The sequence below is a fragment of the Pholis gunnellus genome, assembly GCF_910591455.1.
Source record: "Pholis gunnellus genome assembly, chromosome: 4".
Classification (NCBI taxonomy): Eukaryota; Metazoa; Chordata; class Actinopteri; order Perciformes; family Pholidae; genus Pholis; species Pholis gunnellus.
Genome location: NC_136530.1, coordinates 22,749,057 through 22,768,312, shown reverse-complemented (window position 1 = coordinate 22,768,312; position 19,256 = coordinate 22,749,057). Strand labels below are relative to the sequence as shown.

Below are 19,256 nucleotides of genomic sequence, written 5' to 3'. Positions count from 1 at the left end.
TCTCCTATAATGACACAAACAGCTGGTTGCTTGGAGTCGTATGATATAAAATAAACACTTGTCTTATTAACATACAGAAAAAAAAAATCATAATCATAAATGATATAAAATATAGATATCAAATCAGTTCATCAATGCATGTACCTGTAATCAATGGTTTAGGTGCTGCAGGTCCACACCAAGGACGAGTTTTATGAATAAAATCATAGTGTTGTCCTTTCGGTGTGATAAGTTCCACTGTCAGTGTGATACTTGTCCAGTCTTACAGAAAGCATTTCACTGCTATATAGTTTCCCCACCACGAGGCTTTCTCACTTTTCAGGACAAGTTGTCACCAATGAGTATTGCCCCAACAACAATGAGATGAAGAGATGAAGATGAGCCTGGCTGCGCTGTACTCCCTTGTGTAAGCATTCCCTTTGCTCCGAGGTCAGCACACAGACAACACATCAAACTCCAGGAGGAGGCTATACGTTGGTCTCAAGGCCGTTCATGTCAATGGTGCAGTGCTCCTTGCTCTTCTTTAGCTGCCTCGCGGGAACCGGAGGCTTCTTCCTGTCGGAAGGCGGCCGGACGCCCTCCTCCAGCTGCATCAGCCGGGCCACGTCGGAGGGGACGAGCTCGTGTTTGACCCCCGAAGAAGGGGGCCGGTAGTTGCCGTTGTTGTTGTGGCAGTTCATCAGAACGGGTTTGGGCTCGCAGATCAAAGGCACCTGGGGGCCGACAGGGTCACAGGCAGGGAATGAGGAAAGTGGAAGAAAAAAATGAAAGCATGTCTGGAAGGAAATCGAGCTGGAAAAGAATGTTATACCCTTTTCCCCCCATAATAAATGTTTTTATATTATTTGGTGAAGAAGTATTATAATTACAATTTATAATTTCAATAATTTACAGACAAAAAAGATGCTTCCTTCCTAAACGTCTGCTTTTATGGAGTGTAAGGAAAAGCTCTGATATTTGGGTCTCGATCGATCAGAACCAGCGCTCGCAACGTTTTGAAGCACCTTTTTTAATGATACATTAGGTTTGTGTAACAATTGTGCAAATCTCAGTTAGTGTGATCACTTTCTGCAGAGAAAAGAAGCTACGAATAAAACTCACCCCATCTCCCTCTTGCATGAAGTCTTTCCTGCAGATATGTGCCATGATGCCTGTGGCCAAAGCATCACCCATTACATTTACCATGGTGCGGAATCTGTCTCTGTAGAAAATGAAGACATTCGAGAGAATGAGTTGAACTTAAAGCAGAAATGTTTCGGAACATTTTGGCCGAATGAAGAAGAGATGAAGAAGATGGGGCTCATGTGTTTTCTTGACGAAAGTGATGGAAGTGGACACACATGCTACTTACAATGCCCAATCTACTGCAATGATGAGAGTGATGTCATCAGTTGGCAACCCGACGGATGTTAGCACTATCACCATGGTGACCAGTCCAGCTTGCGGAATCCCTGCCGCACCGATACTGGCTGCAGTGGCTGTGATACTGCAGATTTAGAAACCTGATGTCAATTCGTAAACATAACACCTGTATGTAATGTGACATTTATTAAAAGATAATAATGGCTGTTGACCTTCAACAGTGCTTCCTGTGGGATGTCATGAGAGACCGATACACAGCTAAAGGTCACAAGGACGTGCTATTTTTAATCCTTGACTTTTTTATATCACCACTCATCTTTTCCGTTTGACTGTCCATCTCTTCTGCTCTCTTGTAGAATTATACAGAAAAACAAAAGCAAAAACAGCACCACTGAAATAAGGCAGAGGCGACAGGGACGGACTCCTCCAGGCAAAGTTAACCCAGGAAGACCAAATATGACCCAGAACAGAACTGTGAAGAGTGAGCCAAGGTGAACCTAACTGAGGGGGAGGCTCAACATGTTGCAACGGAGAGCAACAATGGAGGAAGTTCATTGGTGCCTTCTGTCTCTCAGGGGAAAATGTAGTTGTTGTAGAAAAGTTGTTTATGAATATACCAACCCATTGTTTCTTTACAATAACCATTATGTTTCCCTACCATAACCATATAGACGTGGCCGTGTGCAGAAACAGTCAAAAGAAAGAAAATAAAAAATATTAGCGTTAGCACTTAAAAGAAAAAACAAACTGAAAAATATTAAATAAACAGCAAATTCTACAAATGGTGGCTTAAAGGGTAACTTCCTACAACACAACCCACAGCCCTGCTTTAGTCTCTGTGTTCTCACAGACTCAGCCGACCGTTCATTGAGCTGAACTCTCTCCGTGCACAGCTGATCATGGCAGCTGTTACTGATTTACGAATGTGAGGGGGAAAGTTGAGCGCTTACATGCACTCCAGATTCAGTTAATGATATCGTATTAATTTGTTCTCGGGATAAAAAAAAAAGATGAGCCTGGCCTCATGAGTCAGACAATGTCTCCATAGCAACTGTCCGGCTACATATGATTAAAAGCATCCTCTCCGTGAAACGTTATGAGTGCATAAAAGTAGAGATTGTGTGGAGGGTGAACTACATGTTAGTGTACGTCTGATATCTGGTGCAGATCCAGAAGCTGAGGATGGGATGATCCCACCGCTCATCATGGTGAGAGAATGCAAAGGGGGGGGGGGGGGGGGGGGGGGGGGGGGGGGGGCGGAGGTCTGGCAGTGGTGTGACTTGGATATGGTGATTTATCGAGGCCACATGGCTCTTTTCAGAGAGAGATAAGCGGATAGTTTCAATCTACGGTTGCTTTATGGAATTATATAGAAAGGCATACAGTTGCAAATATAGGGGAGCATGACAACTGATGGTGGTGTCAATTATATTCCTACGTTACTGATTTATGACACTGTCTTCACAGGTATAGTCAACACAACAGTGAACGATTTGTTCTTGAATACACCAGGTATCTTATGCTTCATTAGTATTTAGGCCAGTCACACTCGGTGTTGAAACGTTAATAAGTCTTCCTTGTGTGCATCGGGGATAACGGCTACACTGGACCTGCTTCAAGGTTCATTCCCTGGTTTTTAAAAATGCCTTATATTGGAGGACGTACACAGTATTTTTGTAATTCGGGACAGCGTGAAACACAATGAGCATCACTCTTTGCTTTACTCTCAAAGCACAATGGAGCCTTTATCATGTATTGCCTTTGTCTGCAGATTATCTTCTGCGTGCTGTACCAAACACCCATTTGTTTTCTGCAATCTGGGCTTCAAATTCTCGCTTAGGAATCTCTTGGAATGCCCTATTGATGTATCAGTGTGAAAATAACCACTTTTCCGTACTTCAGAAATCAAAAAGAACAACTGTAAGACATTCTCTCTAAACATACGATGGTTGTATTATCTGGTTAAGAGATATAAGAAAGGCCATCATCGTCAAAGAAAAAAACAAACGTAGTTCCACTTCTAAAGGCATCAGTAAGCTTTAACCGCAGTGCTTGTCGGTAGTGAAACAGTTTCATCAACGACCTCCGATATGTTTACTGTGATTTCTTAGATTGTGTGAGGAAAAGCAGGATCTTACTCAAACTCAAAGTATTCATAGATGCTAATATAACAGCGTGTCCTAAACATGAAGGAACCTCAGACGCATCATCAATCTTTACTTCCTTACTCTGCTGCTAATGCGTCAAGTTAAAAACTAGCACTTTCAAACTGATGTCAGACATCTTCCTACAGCTGCAATAAATCAGGTCCGAAAATCACAGAAAAGTGTATCGTGCATATTTAAAAAAAAGAAAAAAAAATGTGTAATGCATATCTGCTCGTCAGTTTAAAGGATTTAATGACGTTGATATCATTGCTTTACAATCCCAGTAATATCTTCCCCACGTTAATGAGCTTAGAGGCACAGCTGGTGTACGGCGCGGTCCACTGACCTGATGGTGATGATCTGGCCAAAGTCCAGCTCGTAATTGTTAACTTGTGCGATGAATATTGCTGCCACGGCCTCGTAGAGAGCTGTGCCGTCCATGTTGATGGTGGCGCCCACGGGGAGCACAAAACGGATGATGCGGCGGTCAATGTGGTTGTTCTCTAAGAGGCACTTGAAGGTTATAGGCAATGTGGCAGAGCTGAGGAAGACAGAGATTAAGACAGAGAGCTCAGAGCGTTCAAAGGTCAGGCTAAACAAAAAAAGATCATTACATAACCATCCCATAATTTCTCGCAGGCATGTGTGTAAACAAGTGATGTCTAGTGGTTTGCTGTGTTGGGAGAAGCAGCTGGAACTCTTATGAGACATTCAGGATGCAGCGCATGCTTTTGGCTGATCTGAGTGCAGAACCCATGTGCGCTGATGGCCGTGTAGATGGCACTTACTCTGGCCTTGGCACGGCGAAATGAATAATAAAGTGTGTGAATCTCGACACACACTGGATTGATCTCAGAACATTTTATGGTCCATGCCGAACCTTTTGTGCGTTTTATAACCAATTCATGTAAAATCACATAACCCTACATTGCTGAGGCGCATTTTCCAAAGCACGCTGTTGTGTTTCAGATTTTCAGTTTGTCGCTTTATACCTTCCAGGCCGCCACTGGCTGAAGCGCAGCGAACATGTCTGCTAATGTGAAGAAGCCAAAACATGCAAAATCACTGACAGTGTCAGTGCCAGGTACATTCACTGGTCAGTTTGTATGGAGGAGCTATGTCACAAAACATCAACAACATGTGCATGCACGCACGCAGATGGATGGGCGCCAGTCTAATCAAATGCGTGGAATGCTCCTTTACATTCCCATCTCCTCCCACACACACCAGATGTTTCCTGATCTCCCACAGCCCCTTTCAGGCTTTCCATGGTAGGTTCCAGTAAATGGAAAGGAAAGGAAAGGAAAGGATAAGTGGTATTAGGATATATCATTTTGATTCATGGGAAAATAAAAACCACGTACAAACCTTTTTAACAACACTTCAATACAAACAAAAAACAGGCTAATTAAGTTTGATCTCCCTGCAGTCGTTTCCTTTACCTGGAAGAAGTTGCCAGGGCGATGAGCAGGGCTTGCAGGATTCCCCGTATATAAACGATCGGGCTCTTTTTGGTGATGAAGAAGTACATGGAAGGCAGGATGAACAAGCCGTGCAACACCAGACCAAACACCACGGTTATGGCATAGAAGCCCAGCTTTTTCCCCATGGCTGACGGGTCACTCATCTCCAGGATCTTACCGGCCACCAGGAACACGATTCCGAACGGGAAGTACCTGTCAGGGCGAGGAGTTGCTCAAAGGGTTAGCAGCAGTCGCTGGGCAGTCTTTTATAAATGATACAACCGTTAGATTTGTTCATCTATAGACTGGTTCCCACGCAACGCCATCATGAGATGCTCAAGTTTGGTGTTAAAGCATAAATGTCCATGATCCCAAAAATAGTATTGCAAAGGAAATGTTGTTCGGGCCGTGGATCATGATAAGGTGATGGGTAGTTCTACACAGAAACTCATCAGCAAAACTTGTGCAGCAGGCAAACAGCAGGGATCAGCTAACTTTACTCTTTAATGCTAAGATCCATAAAACTAAATAGAATACTTCTGTACTCGTACCCTGTGCTGCCTGTATTCTTATTTAATAGCTATTTATCAGCTGGTTTGCACAGATTCAGCGTTTACAGTAATGTGGAGATGAGGCAGCTATGGTAGCTCACTAAAGTTATGAGGTCAACCCAGAACGTGTTGGACTGATTTATGCTTTCACCACAGCGCCATCATAACAGTGTGGCAATGAGTTGTTGACCCTCCTGCTCCAGGTGCATCTTTTAAAGTTGTCTACAGCTTCCCTGAAGTAAAGTATGGTTCAAGAGAGCATTACCATATAACAATGGCAACAATTCTAAGGACGGCCTCGTTCAGGCTCTGGCAGAAGTTCACCAAGGCGCTGCCATTTGGCCCCATCCTTCCCAACATAATACCTGTGAAAATAAATGGTTCCATCATTAAAATGCACATTTCAAATTGGCAGTGATGAATTCTACTTGAAACCACAGCAGAATCCAGACAAAAATTATGCAGATTTTTACCCATGGTGGCTGAAAATATAACAATTCCAAGGACATTCATTCCGTCGCTTGTTCCTTCCCGAATGCGTACGAGCACATCAGGGGGCGGAGTCAGGTCAAGGGCGAAATTCTGGATGTCGGTTCCATTATCGTCCTGGATACCGTAAATGAGCGCCCGCCGCGTGGTGGACTCTGATTGGGCCTGACTCACCGTTGGCTTGGGTTTCACAGTGTACTCGCTGCTTGTTCGATACTGTTGCCAGGGAATAGAAGCAGAATCAGAAAAGAGACCTTGACTTTGTTTTTTAAAAGCGATCTGTGTGTAATAGCGATTATCTCACCTGCTGAAATGTGGCCTGGACCAGGTTAGATGGGAACATGTTGCTGCGAAGCAAAGATGCACATATATTAAAACACTGTTGTGTGGTTCAGAAATCCTTACTTAGGAAAGTAAGCAAACAATTCAATACTATATGCTTTTGGGTGTAAAAAGACCCTTTTCCCATTAGTTTAATAAGTCTTAATCAGAGTCAACAGGCTTTAAGCATAAAGTGTTCCCAGTGTTTCGGTGTTCCCAGTGTTTCGGGCAAGCTGACATAACAGCAGGATCCTGCAAGTGTGAACTGTTCAGCTTTCACTCTGTGACCTCTTTCAGGAGCGTTGGTGGCAGGAGACATACTTATTAACATTCATACAAAATAAATAATGAAAACAAACAACAAAAACAAAATAACTGTTCTATTGTGACTCCAATGTAAAAAAAAAAGAGATGTAATTTGTTACCCTCCTGTTTGCTGTGCAACACGGTGCCTACTCGGCAGGTGTGACCTCACCTTATGTTCCCAGTTATTTGGAACAATACTTTCTAATTTACAATTCAATAACAACAAAAGGCAGAGTTAATTTGACTGAAACAAATAGAGGTTTCCGGTGTGACCTGAAGTTTAACTTCATCCCACATCCATGGAGTTATATTTAAAAAAAAAACATCTGCACTCCACCCACCAGACAGAAGATGGGGGTGTATAAGGTCTGACAATATTCATTGTATCTCTGCTCCTGACTCTATTTACAGTATCACCAACTGCACAGCCGTGCTAATTGCACACAAAGGTGTGATAACTCAAAAATGTAAAATATAACTTACTTATTAAGATTCACTACCACAAAATATTCTCTCTGACCTTAGCCAGAGGAACGGTGTTGATACGGGGATCCAAACCCCTTGTGGTCTTGTGTTGACTGACTTGTCGAACAATCTGGATACAACTATGACTGAGAACATCCAATGCAACACAGACATTTTTTTAAAAGCCTTTAGTGCCACCAGTAAATGACTGTATTCCGATCCAAGGTTGCATTGTACCGGTGCACTGCAGAGACACAAATGGATGTCTTTTAAGACCCGGAGTGCAAAGAGAACGCAGCCGACTGCCCAGAGTGACATGCTCTATGTTTTACAGACACTCTGTGATCTTGAAATCCTGTCATTGTGGCTGATTGAAATTCCAATTGTATTTCACTTCATGGAGCGTTTTCCAGGCTCACAGTGCAGCTACTGTAGATATAAAGCCCATTCAAAAAGCACAATGGATGTAGATTGATCTCAAAGCCCAAATTAGGCGTTTTAATTCATGAAAGTAGGATCTCACACCTTGTGACATTTAACTGATGTTGAGTCAAAAGAAGTAGATACCTGTCCCTCTTTCCAGAGGAAGAGATGTGATTCAGAGATAATTTAATCAGCCAAATTTCAAATTTCTTCTGAAAATATTCCAATTTTCCTTTTCAAATTATTACGATTTCTTTCTCACAATATTACATTTTTTTTCTCAAAATATTGTGACTTTCTTTCTCAGAATAGTATGAATTTTCTTTTCAACATTTTACGACATTTCTTTTTTAATTAAGTATTAGGACTTTCTTCAATATATTAAAGTTTTTCCTCAAAATATTACGACTTTTTTTCCCCCCTTAAAACATTCTGATAGTTTTTGTTGTGAAACTGTGACTTATTCTCAAAATCTCTGATTTTCTTCCTACCAGTGGCCCTAAAACTCCATCTTAACATCAAGGGTGGTGAGATGGAAAGTCATTGGAAGTATTTCTTAATGCACCCTAAGTAATTGTAGCACAGTTACAAGGTATACGTTAGAGTATGAATCCAGAGGTTATGAGAATTAGTTCACACACAAATTGTTCGATGGCCACTGTATACTGCATTCAAATACCAAACTCAGGAGTTCTTCCCTATGACTCAGTTTGGACTCAACAGAGACCCACAGTGAGATAGAATTATAACTTCAGGCTGTACTAATCAATATCTATTTATTAATGAATAAAATACAGGTTTAAGTCTACAAAGTCAAATATTAACTGTAATAACAAATATTATTTTGTATCTGCTCAGCTTCATAATTGCAAATGCAAACATGCATTTTGAACCAGTCCCACTGTTGAGAGTTTATACTGACTGCAGTCTTAAGGTCATACTGATCCATTCCGCCTGCCTACGCAGCTCTGCACATGTGCTCTCTGATTAACGGCCTGGACTTAGACTCACCCCATCGCTCCAACAACAGCATGAAATAAAATGCTCGGATTAGACTTGCAGAGGCACAATGTATGACAGGTGACTGTTAATAGTCCTGCTTACTGATGCTAGGTCTGAGAAACTGGGTAACAAATCTTAATAAAGAGGATTAAATGGTTTTAGTCAACAATGAAGTCATCCCCGAATACGGGAACTGAAAAGCTTAACCAATGTTTTTTAATCCTGTCTCAGGATTTGAGGCAAATACAAAACAGTCTGAAAAAGTAAGATATTGCCAGGACGACATTTGGTCTAGTGAGGTGTTTTACTCCCGTTTGGTCCACCTTTTATAAGCAAATATGCCTGATATTATTTTGTGCCATCTTGTACAAAGCATCAAATCATTTCCATATTCATTTATATTCATGAGTAACATCACAGAACGTTTCTTAGCTGAGAAAGTAAAACCCTGATGAGCTCACAGGTTTTCTGTCTGCAGGACAGGGGACATACCTCCTTGATAGCACTCAAAGAATAGAATAATGTATCATGTTGTTTCCCACTTTAAATTTGTTGAACTACACCACTGCTACCATGCTGTCTGTTGCCAGCAAGCAACAAATGTCTGAATGACATTGCCATAGGAACAATATATGCATTTTTTTTTCTTACATATTGAATACAAAACGTTTGTTGTGCTGTAAATAGGGTCATGTATAATAGGGCCGCTGATAAAGCCTTTAAGCCTAAAGGGGTGAGAGAAACCTCATCGACATATAACGGGATGATCAATCCCAATTCACGTGAAGTCCAGTTTACACTTCAGAAGGAGCACCACCTGTGAGTCCAGTTGTATGATGTCCTTCGTGAAGGGACCTGACTAAAAAAAAACCTGATGATGTCAGTAGTCTGTGCCGTTAACCAGCATTATAAACAAAGGGCATGGAGTTTGAGAGACAAAGTAATTTACCAGGAAGTGAAGATTTGCTGAGTAATGCCAATTAAATTAATCATGGCAAGTGTAGCATCTAGCATTTCTGGATCTTGACCATAGACTGTCTATAAAGATGGACTTAAAAGTGAAGCCAAAACATCTCCGTCGCCCCCTGGTGGCTGGCTGCAGTATAGTTCATAAACCCTGCCTGTCCACGGAATTAGGCCGAACTAAATATCATATCCTTGAATGTAATGTGACATTCCTGATGCTCGAATCACGAGTCTTTGTAATAGAACATGTGTCAATTTGATTATACATGTATTTATAGAGATGTTATGGTTAGTTGTTGTGTCGTTCTTGCCAAACAGCTACCGTGGTGGTGATGTGGCAGCTAGGTGGCTCACGCCAACTAGGAGTGGCCGTGCTCGACTCATGATTGGTTTAGACAGATGTGTGGGCGGGAACTCGATATCGCGCCACCAATCACTACTGCACAGCCTCTGGCTCCCAGTGACGTCAAAGTCTCAAGATGGGAATTGGAGACGTGTTGCCCATCTATATAAAAAGTCTATGGATGGATCCATAGAAACGTGCTGCAGCTTTTGATCATGATTTGTTTTAAACGGGGAAGTTCAATACTAAATCTCCGGAGTAACCCTTTAAACCTATGATAATGTGCTCCTGATGTGCCAAACTAACAATGATGAATACTGACATATACCATCAGATTCTCTCCAGCCCTCATTTGGAAACATAAGCGGACGCACTTATTCATATACACACAGTTCTACAGCTGAGTTATTTTTCAAACATTAAGATCTTCACCCAAGAATATTACAATTATTTTTCTTCAAATGTTTTATACAATTCTGATTTCTCTTTCATAACTGTATCATTATAATATGGCCTCAAAAAAACTGCTGTGAAATGGTACAGACACATTTTCTAAAGATATATTTGTTGTGTACTGTGTATCTATGTACACTATGGATCAATCTCCTTACATCTCATCCCTTTTGGTCCCCTTTTGTATGTCCCTCTCTCTCAGCACAGAAATAATCCGTGTGCAGCTTTCAGTGGGGGTTTTATCAGAAGACGGCTGCGTCTGTATGCCACTGACTAATGGAACACTTACATACATGACAAAAAAAACAAGCTAATAAAGGTTATTCAATTACATCTTTAAACAGAGACACGTAAAATGAGCGTGTCTGCTATTGAGGAGATTTAAAAAAGAACTGAACAGCATGTGCTCCATTTGTACCACTTCAGTCTAACAAAAAGCCTAATACAGTAATTGCCATGCATTGAGTATCGCTCACATATGTTAGACTCATTAATGAGGAAACGGTTGTTCATGGTGTGCACATGTATAGTCGGATGGAGGTTATGTCGATCCTACCGGATGAGGTCCAGCAGGGCATCAGCAGAACTCATGATAGGCTTGCCGCTATCCTCAGAGTCCTCTTTCTGGGCTGCACCACCAGGGTGGATGATGGAGACCATGATGATTCCCACTACCACGGCTACAAAGGTGGTCCACAGGTAATAGGACACTGTGATCAGACCGAGCCGACTGGAACACTTGGCGTCGAGGGCTGCCAGTCCTGACATCAAACTGGAAGAAGAAACATTTGAGTTAGACTGATAGTTAGTGCTTTATTGAAAGAATGCATGTTGAACCACGTTAAAGCAAATGGGTCAATGCAATCCATCAGTAAAAAATGTATTTGTGCATGCTCCTCACTTCGAAAACTCATGTTGATATTCTTGTGAGGTGTAAAACCATGTATCTTCAAAAAGTCAACTTTTCAGCAGCTTGGTAACAATGGTTTCCTGAGTGAAGCCAATGCATTTAGAATTGTCTTGGACAACATTCTTAATCTGTTCAGGAGTATGTAATCCTTCAATCTATCTGAAAACTACAAACACAAAACTATAGCATATTCTCATCGAAAAAACTATCTCACTACAAGGTCCATTTTCTGGAATTTTCTGAGCACTTTAAGATTTTTTGGAATGGAATTGAAAGCTCCAGACAAACTACTGTGGTGAAAGTGTTTCTCAGCTGCTGTATACCCTGTTCAAAAGTGACTTAAAACATCGGTTGGACATTCATGGTTAGGACAGTGTTGCTTTTTCAGATGTAACAAGTTCTCCAAACTAAGGAACAAAATTGTCCCTGCCATCTGTAACCACATTTAGAAGCATTTTCAGTTGACTATCGGTTGGAAACAGGAAATGAACAGCAGTCTGCTGTGTTAAGTGTTGCCTTTTCAGAGAGTTGGAGGCCATTGAAGTTAGTTTTTGGTAAGTTGATATATTGTAATTCTAGTCGTAAAGAGTTTTTCTGCGTAATTTTGTAATATGTCTGAGGTAACTGTTGATATTCCCAACGCTCCCTGGTCGTCATTATACATTTGTATTTCCTGCAGTATGTCACAGAACCTATAAAAGAAGGAAGGGTCATTACCTCTCTGAACCTACAATGGTGCCAACCTGGTATTCATCTATTTGATTGTGATAGAGCGTCTTTGTTATCAATAACTAACCAACTATGAAACTGTTAATGATAATTAATAATATTTAGGAAGCGTAACGTTCGCCAGTTCTCTTGATAATGTTTCATATTATTGTCAGGAAGTGGTGCTAATGGCCAAATCGTCTATGCCTCTATAGAAAATGAATACGTCCTCTTGTGTTATATTTGCAGTCTGGTCAGTGATTATAGTTTGGTTTCATGATGTAGCTATCTTGAGTTGAGCTACATGCAGTTGCTGACTGAGCCATGTTCTGTTTAGAGACCAACAACTGGAAGAACAAACAGGCACATTCAGATAAAAAACATCAGTCAACTCTACATAATATGTCTTTTTATTTTGTGGAGGCATTTTCAAGTCAATGGTGAAAACACAGATATGATGGGTTAAGTGGGACTTGCCATACCCGTCCCATTAACTTCAATACAACTGGTGCCAAACTCTGGTGGCAATGCAAAACTAAAATGCTGTCAGCATGGCGTAATTAATCCTCCTCTTCTCTAATTTACAAAGGTAGGTCAAATTTGCTCAAGAATTCACATTGAAAGAAACATAGAAATTCAAACAAAGCAAAATTTCAATAATATATGACAATCAGAGGTGGGCCTTAACTAACAACACTTTAAGAGCCCCTGGTGTACATGACTCACCATTTTGGAACCACAAACTCAAGTTCCATTTAAAGGAAACAAAAGTCCAACATTATGCTCCACCCTAACCTCCTCCCTTTCTTTATTTTGAATTCATTTTATTACTTTATTTTATTGTTCAAGTGGCTTGTCTTGAGGCATTTTAGAATGTAATATATGTCGCTGCTAAAAAATAATAATGTTCAAAACTTCCTCTCTTTCGTGATGTGTCACGTGACTCACGTTACGCTACATCACGTAGCGGTTTCGTGTAGCTAGCTGCTAACGCTAAGGAACTCGGGCTAATCAGCTATCTTATGTAGATTCCAAAAGACTAGGAGGCAGTGGCGGCGGGGACTCTTTTTGTTTGGACAAAAAGAGTCCAGTAAAGTATGTACTTTGCAACAAAACAGGCAAAGATATCTGATATTTTGGGAGAAAGGAACGTCTGGCAGTTGGAGAACGGAAGCGAGGACAACTACAAGAATGAAGAAACCCAACAAGTGGAAGAAAGGTGTGGCGGCGGCAACACAACACCTGTGTTGTGAGTAGACCAGAGTGAGGAGTATTTCTTGAGGCCGATAATGGTGATGGTGGGGAGATAAATCAAAGTATCAAAGGAAGATACATCTCAACACGAATTGGCTTATTTTGTAATATCCCTTTATATGTAAATAGTGTTTCTATCACTGAAATATTTGTGACAGTCGCGTCCTTGCTCCGGCTTCACTACAGCGAGTATAAACTAAGCTTAAGAGAGTACGTGCCAACACCAATGAGGTGCTCCAACTGTCCAACGTTTGGTCATACTGCCAAGACATGTGAAGGCAGAAGATGTGCCCAGATGTGGAGAAGATCACGAGTATGAACAATGTGATCAGAGACTACCACAATACTGTAACAGTGGTGGCAATCACATTGTGGCTGAAGGGGGATGTGAAGTGATGAAGAGGGAAATACAGCAGCTAAGAGTTCAGAACAGGATCCCATGTTCAGAGACAGTGAGACAGAGAGGACACGATGAAAGAGAGTAGAGAGACAACTTGGTTAATGTAAAGAATCCAGTTCAATAGTAGAGGCAGTGAATGCTACAAAACAGAGAGAATACAAACAATTGCGGAGGCGGAATCTCATCATTTAGACATCAGCAGGATCTCAGCATTCAAGCAAGTTGGGAGCAATGAGTCTGAATTCAAAAAGTACGTAGACAATTTATCCAGTAAACCAGATGTAATTTGTCTACAGGAAGTCCAATTTGCTTTTGCTAGGTGTGATAGGAGGAACGGAGGAGAAACATTTATCAGTAAAGATATTTCATTTAGAGAAGTGAGGATAGCAAATGAGCTAGAATATGTTGTATGTTACGGGGTGTTGTTTTGTGGGGATGTGGATGCATATTGCACGTTATGGGGAGGAGAAAGGATGGATGCAAGTGCTGAGGTAATTGAAGAACTGCCCAGAGAAAAGCATGAATCATATAAATGATGGGTGACGGACTAGATGAGAAGTGCACACAGTACATAGAGTTCTAGATTTAACCTTAGTTTATAGGAATTTAGCAGGGAGATGTGAGTGGGATGTCTCAGAAGGAACATCAGTAGATAGTGATACCTTTCTAGTGTTACGTAGCCGATAACTAGAAAGAAGCAAGGGGAAGTTTAGCAGTACAAAAAAGGATTTCTTTACATTTGATGCAAAAAAGCAAAGCTGACAGCTTTTTTAGTAAAATTGGCAGACCAACAGCTTTGGGAGATGTTTGGAACATGATTAAAAGCATAAAAAGGAATCAGACGGGAATGGCAGTAATTCAGTACGGAAGTAGGCGGCAGTGTCTGATGAAGCGAAGGCAGAGATGATAGCAGAGGTACTGTACTCAAATCCATAGTTCTGACTGAGGAGGAAACTAGAGTAAGAGTAATGACCAGAGCAACTAGTCCTGGATTCTTTGAGAGTATACACTTGCAATGGATGCTTCATTTACTTTGGAAAACATGAAGAAGGCTGTGAATAGGATCAGGACTAACATCTTCTGGGAAGGATAGAATCTGTTATGTAACGCCAAAGCACTGTGTTAGCGTCCATGAAGCTGCTAGGTTTTTATAATAAAGTATGAGAATGGTAAAATTGCCATCTGGTTGGAAAGAGGCAGTGGTTATTCCTATTAGGAAACGAGGCAAGAACCCATGAGCTCCAACGACCTATAGTCCAATAGCACTGATGTCACGTACAAGTATTCTGTGTGTCCCCTCTCTCAGTGTCGGTTCGCCTGTTGTGTTACCTGCTCTGCTTTGATTCTTAATGGTATGTTGCCTGGTTCGCTTCTTATCCTGCTCTGCTCTGCTCTGTTTTTTCATGTATGTATCCCTGGTGTTTTCTTTTCTTTTCTTTTTAACAGTTATGTGGATACCAGCTCACAAAGGGGCTAATGGCAATGATATTTTGGATGCATTAGCAAAACAGGCTCTGAATCATGATGAGATCATGGACATTTCACTCAACCAATCTGAAGCAAAGGGAATAATAAAGTAACATCCTGAAAGACTGGCGGTGTAGTTGATACACAGGATGGCCCCTTTGTACAGTACAGCGAGAAGTGGCCTACGTGAGCACAGCTTAAAGGAGACTCAAGAGAGGTGAACTTCTTGACGAGACCGAGAGAAGAACATGCTAGACTTAATTAAACACTGGACATAAGAGTTAAACATCCCTAAGGATTATTTAGACACTGTCAAGTAGAAGAATTGGTGGAGCATGTCATTTTACAAAGCCAAAAGTACTCTCGAGAACTAGATGCATTAAAGAAAGGAATCAGAAAGCTGGGAGTGGAAGTTGGCATCTTTTCCAATATCTGAAAGATCTGTATTGCTGACATGAGTACGAAGCATACTAATATCTAATTCATTTTTTAAAATATTTTAGCTTAATAAAAAACATTAGAGGTATGAGACTGCATACAAAGTGAAACGAGGTGAAAACGTCTCTCGTTATTTACTTATTTTATGAAAGGTTCATTGCATTGAGGTTGGCTATTTGCTTATCGTCTCCAAAGGCAAATAATTCAGAGGGCTGAACTGCTGCTTCGAATCCATCTGGTAATGCGTGTGATTAATTCACATACTGTTAAATGTGTTGTCGATAATGTTTTATTAAGCATTAAACTCACGTCTTCACGCTAAATGTATACATCAGTAACCACCAGACGATCCACAGTAACCACACAGAGAGTAGTGTAATCACAGAACCAAGCGGCATCACATCAGTGTTAGTGGTTTGAAGGATTTTTCTTTTGAATAAAGAGGCTTAATCCCCCACTGCTTTCATTCAGGGACAGAATGCCACACACTCGCACACAGTGATGTATAGATACTTAAAGCAACAATCCAGCTTCCTATAAGGAAAGGAATCTCTGTTTGTATGCGTGTGTGTCCTTCACATATCTTTAGAACTGTCAATACAATCTACTTTACAGTATGTGCCTGTGTTACTGGGGACCCAAAGGACGAGCAGAGTCAAGGTCGGCCCACTTTCGACACGCGACAGGTTCAATATTAATACACTCTGTTCAGCTGTGAGGGAGGGGCTTCAGGGCTCTGCGGATTTCAGCATGTGGTCCACAGCAGGCCTTTACAGGCTGCTGCAGTTCATTTCTGCTGCTGGATACAGGACATACCGACGTTACAACTCAACTCGTCTTCGCTTCCCTGGAGACGACCAAGCTCCCCAGGAACTCACTGGGATTTGGAGCCAATTTGACACAGTGGCCAAACCAAGTAATTTAAGACTTCCTGGTCCGTCACGTGATGGGCCCAAAAAGACTTTCCCCCTCAGACCTACACTGTGAAAGACATCTGGAAATCAGTGGATGATTTCTTTTTAGGTACATCAACTTCCCAGTACGAACGCTTAAATGGACCTTCTTGATCCAAGTTATAAAATTCATTATTGGCCTAACTCAGAGTTATCCAGAGTTGGGAGGTGAGGTTAAAGGTGTTTCTGGACAAAAGAATATAGCCCTACATGGTAACTAAACACCACACCAAATTCCGTTTTTAAATTTAACACTTTTAGGTTTCTTTAAATATGTATCAGTTGCATTTCCTAATTTTTATAAGTCACTTTTGCAATTATGTATCGCTTACTTTTCTAAATTCCCATGAACTACACTCCACATCGGCATGAATTAGATCCACCACACTTATTTAAGAACTCTTCACTTTTAAAGGTGGTTTGCCTGTTACTGTCGTTAGATCGTTTTAGTAAAACCAAATTATGACTGGTGTATTAACTCTATGCCAACTTAAGCAGAATACAAAAGGCTAAATTGCCTCGTATTTTACGACAAACTGCTGTCAAACAATGCAACATTTGAAAGTCCATTTTTCTTTTTAAAGGAGCTTAGTGCAGTGTTGCTCACTCCACAAAAAACAATGTAGCTTTTAAAAAGCTATTTTTAAACTGAGTATGGTGCAGTCCAGAAAACTTCACGGAGAATAATGAGGTCCATGTGAGGAGAGCTTGGCTGGCAATGTCTTGGAGTGTACGATCTATATTCCTCTTTTGTTCCATACTCCGGCTGCTTAAAGTAGAGAGAGTGTTTATTGGGATATATTTTTATATAGCAGCGGCGCTGCGCCACTGTATGCAAGAAAGATACAGGAGCCAGAGAACTGCAACTGATAGACTGTGCACTGTTGCACGACACTAACGATCTCTTTGTAAAGGCAGATCGTGGAGACATTTCAATTGGTACCGAATAGTTCAAACTGAAAGTATCCGTTTGCAACTTATAAACGTGATCGTTTATGTCAACCTCTCTGGCGAGGGTTAATAATGCTCATGCACTGTGTTTTACGGCGCCTATGACATATGCCGGCATGGCTACTGCCATCAAAAGAGCGGAGACATCATGCCACGGTCTATTCCAGTCCCTCCTCCTAAGTCATCTTGGCGAGTGTTGAGCAGATGCAAGCGCTATAGGGAGGGTCGGGCATGCGCTCATAACAGCCCTGTGCTCCCGGGACCGCGTTTGTGTACACGGAGCAGAAATGCTCCCTTCCCAGGATGCTTTTCCTCTTGCAGTTACTCCTCTGTGGGTTCGTATATAACGATCGCGCACCGGGTTTTTCATGAGACTCATTTCAGGCCATAGCATCCAACCAGATAAAAAAAAAATGTGAACAAGGTCATTTTTTGGGACCGTAGACTTGGTTCAAAATTGTGAACTATTAACCTGAACTAGTTGATTTAACTTTGAGGTGGTGTTTGTGAACTGTGAACTTGCACAACACTATGCCTGACTGTACTCAGCGCTTGGTAGCTACTCCTCCTGCTGCTTGTGGATTTTGGCAAGACTCGCTGCTACAGTTTGGTTGATTATTAGACTGCTTTTGGTGCACTGTCATGGCAGTGCACATTCTGCTACTGCCATGATACAATATACATTTGGGTGGGTATTTCTTTACTTTTGGAAAATAGCATGAATTGCCTTACTTCTATTGGATATCCGCACATCCTGGTAGAAGCTGGGCGTTAAATCAATTCTATTCATGAAATCCAATTCATGGTTTAGGATTAAAAATGAAAATCAATTTTCACTTTAACTCGCAACAGCTTCCCTGAGCTCTTATTGGTGTGCCTGCACTCTTTAAGCTTGAAAAGTTTGCGAAGAAAAATGCTCAAACAATGTATTTTAGGATAGGCAGCGTGGGTTTCAAGTTCAAATGAGGGTTTGTTAACACCAATTTTGTGTTTTGTAAAAAATGTGTATTTACTTTTTTGCAATAAAAGTGACTTTGTTATGCCTATAGTCAAATTGGATAAAAAAATGTAAAGGTATTTTTTTAGTGCATTTCACATCATCTCGCTGGTCATTTTTTACTTATGTCCACTCCACCCTCCTGCGAACTTGCAGTGAATGCGAGTAATAGCGCACAGAATATGTCACTAAAAACTCGTCGTGGTAATCCAAGGGGTTAAAGCTGTGAGGGTTATAGGGAGACTACAATATAGGGAAACAATAATGTAGTTTATAATACAGTATAGTGTGTATGTATAATATAGTAAACTATAATATAGGGTCTGCAGGTGACAGTCGTCGGTACCTGGACACAACGAGGGGAAGAATCAGCATCTTCAGCATCCTCATCAGAAGCTCTCCGGGAAACTGGAAGTACTTCACCTCCTGCCAGGATGAGAGAAGAAGAAATTATAGTAACAAGACATTTGAGGAGGAGCATTAGACAGCTAGTGGAAAGGAACTGTTGTTAAAAAAAACTATTATGAACAGGAAGAAGACATTGTTGGGGCGTTTGGAGAACAGCGGGAGCTGAAAATATGCTCCCTTTCTTCAACATCATGAAGAAGAAAGGAAAAGTAATTCCTTTTTTTCATCTATCAATGTATTTGTGATTAAACATGACCCATGACTTGATAAGAAACTGAGCAATGCTGAATCATCTCCTGAAGTGGAAGTCTAAAATAACCTACTGGACTATTTTCTTTGTGCTTTTTTGGATATAAAATGATATAAATGATATTGTCTTGAGTGTATGGACCAATGCCCATACAGAGTTTCAAAACATATTTTGTTAATATTTCAATATATTTTTTGTCTTCATTTTATTCAAGCAGTACAGTTTCTTG

General features: G+C 41.0%; 1 protein-coding gene across 1 annotated transcript in view; it reads right to left on the bottom strand.

The window, feature by feature from the left end:
* Positions 1-467: 467 nt before the first annotated feature.
* Positions 468-19,256, bottom strand: part of slc1a7b (solute carrier family 1 member 7b) — a gene marked incomplete at both ends in the record, with an annotated part of 36,502 nt that continues 17,713 nt past the window's right edge. The window contains 10 exons of the mRNA XM_079157607.1: positions 468-713; positions 1,102-1,201; positions 1,352-1,486; positions 3,856-4,050; positions 4,952-5,185; positions 5,789-5,888; positions 5,997-6,228; positions 6,317-6,359; positions 10,848-11,063; positions 18,716-18,795. Of these exons, the coding sequence (XP_079013733.1) occupies positions 468-713; positions 1,102-1,201; positions 1,352-1,486; positions 3,856-4,050; positions 4,952-5,185; positions 5,789-5,888; positions 5,997-6,228; positions 6,317-6,359; positions 10,848-11,063; positions 18,716-18,795 (1,581 nt within the window). The remainder of the gene's footprint in view (positions 714-1,101; positions 1,202-1,351; positions 1,487-3,855; positions 4,051-4,951; positions 5,186-5,788; positions 5,889-5,996; positions 6,229-6,316; positions 6,360-10,847; positions 11,064-18,715; positions 18,796-19,256) is intronic.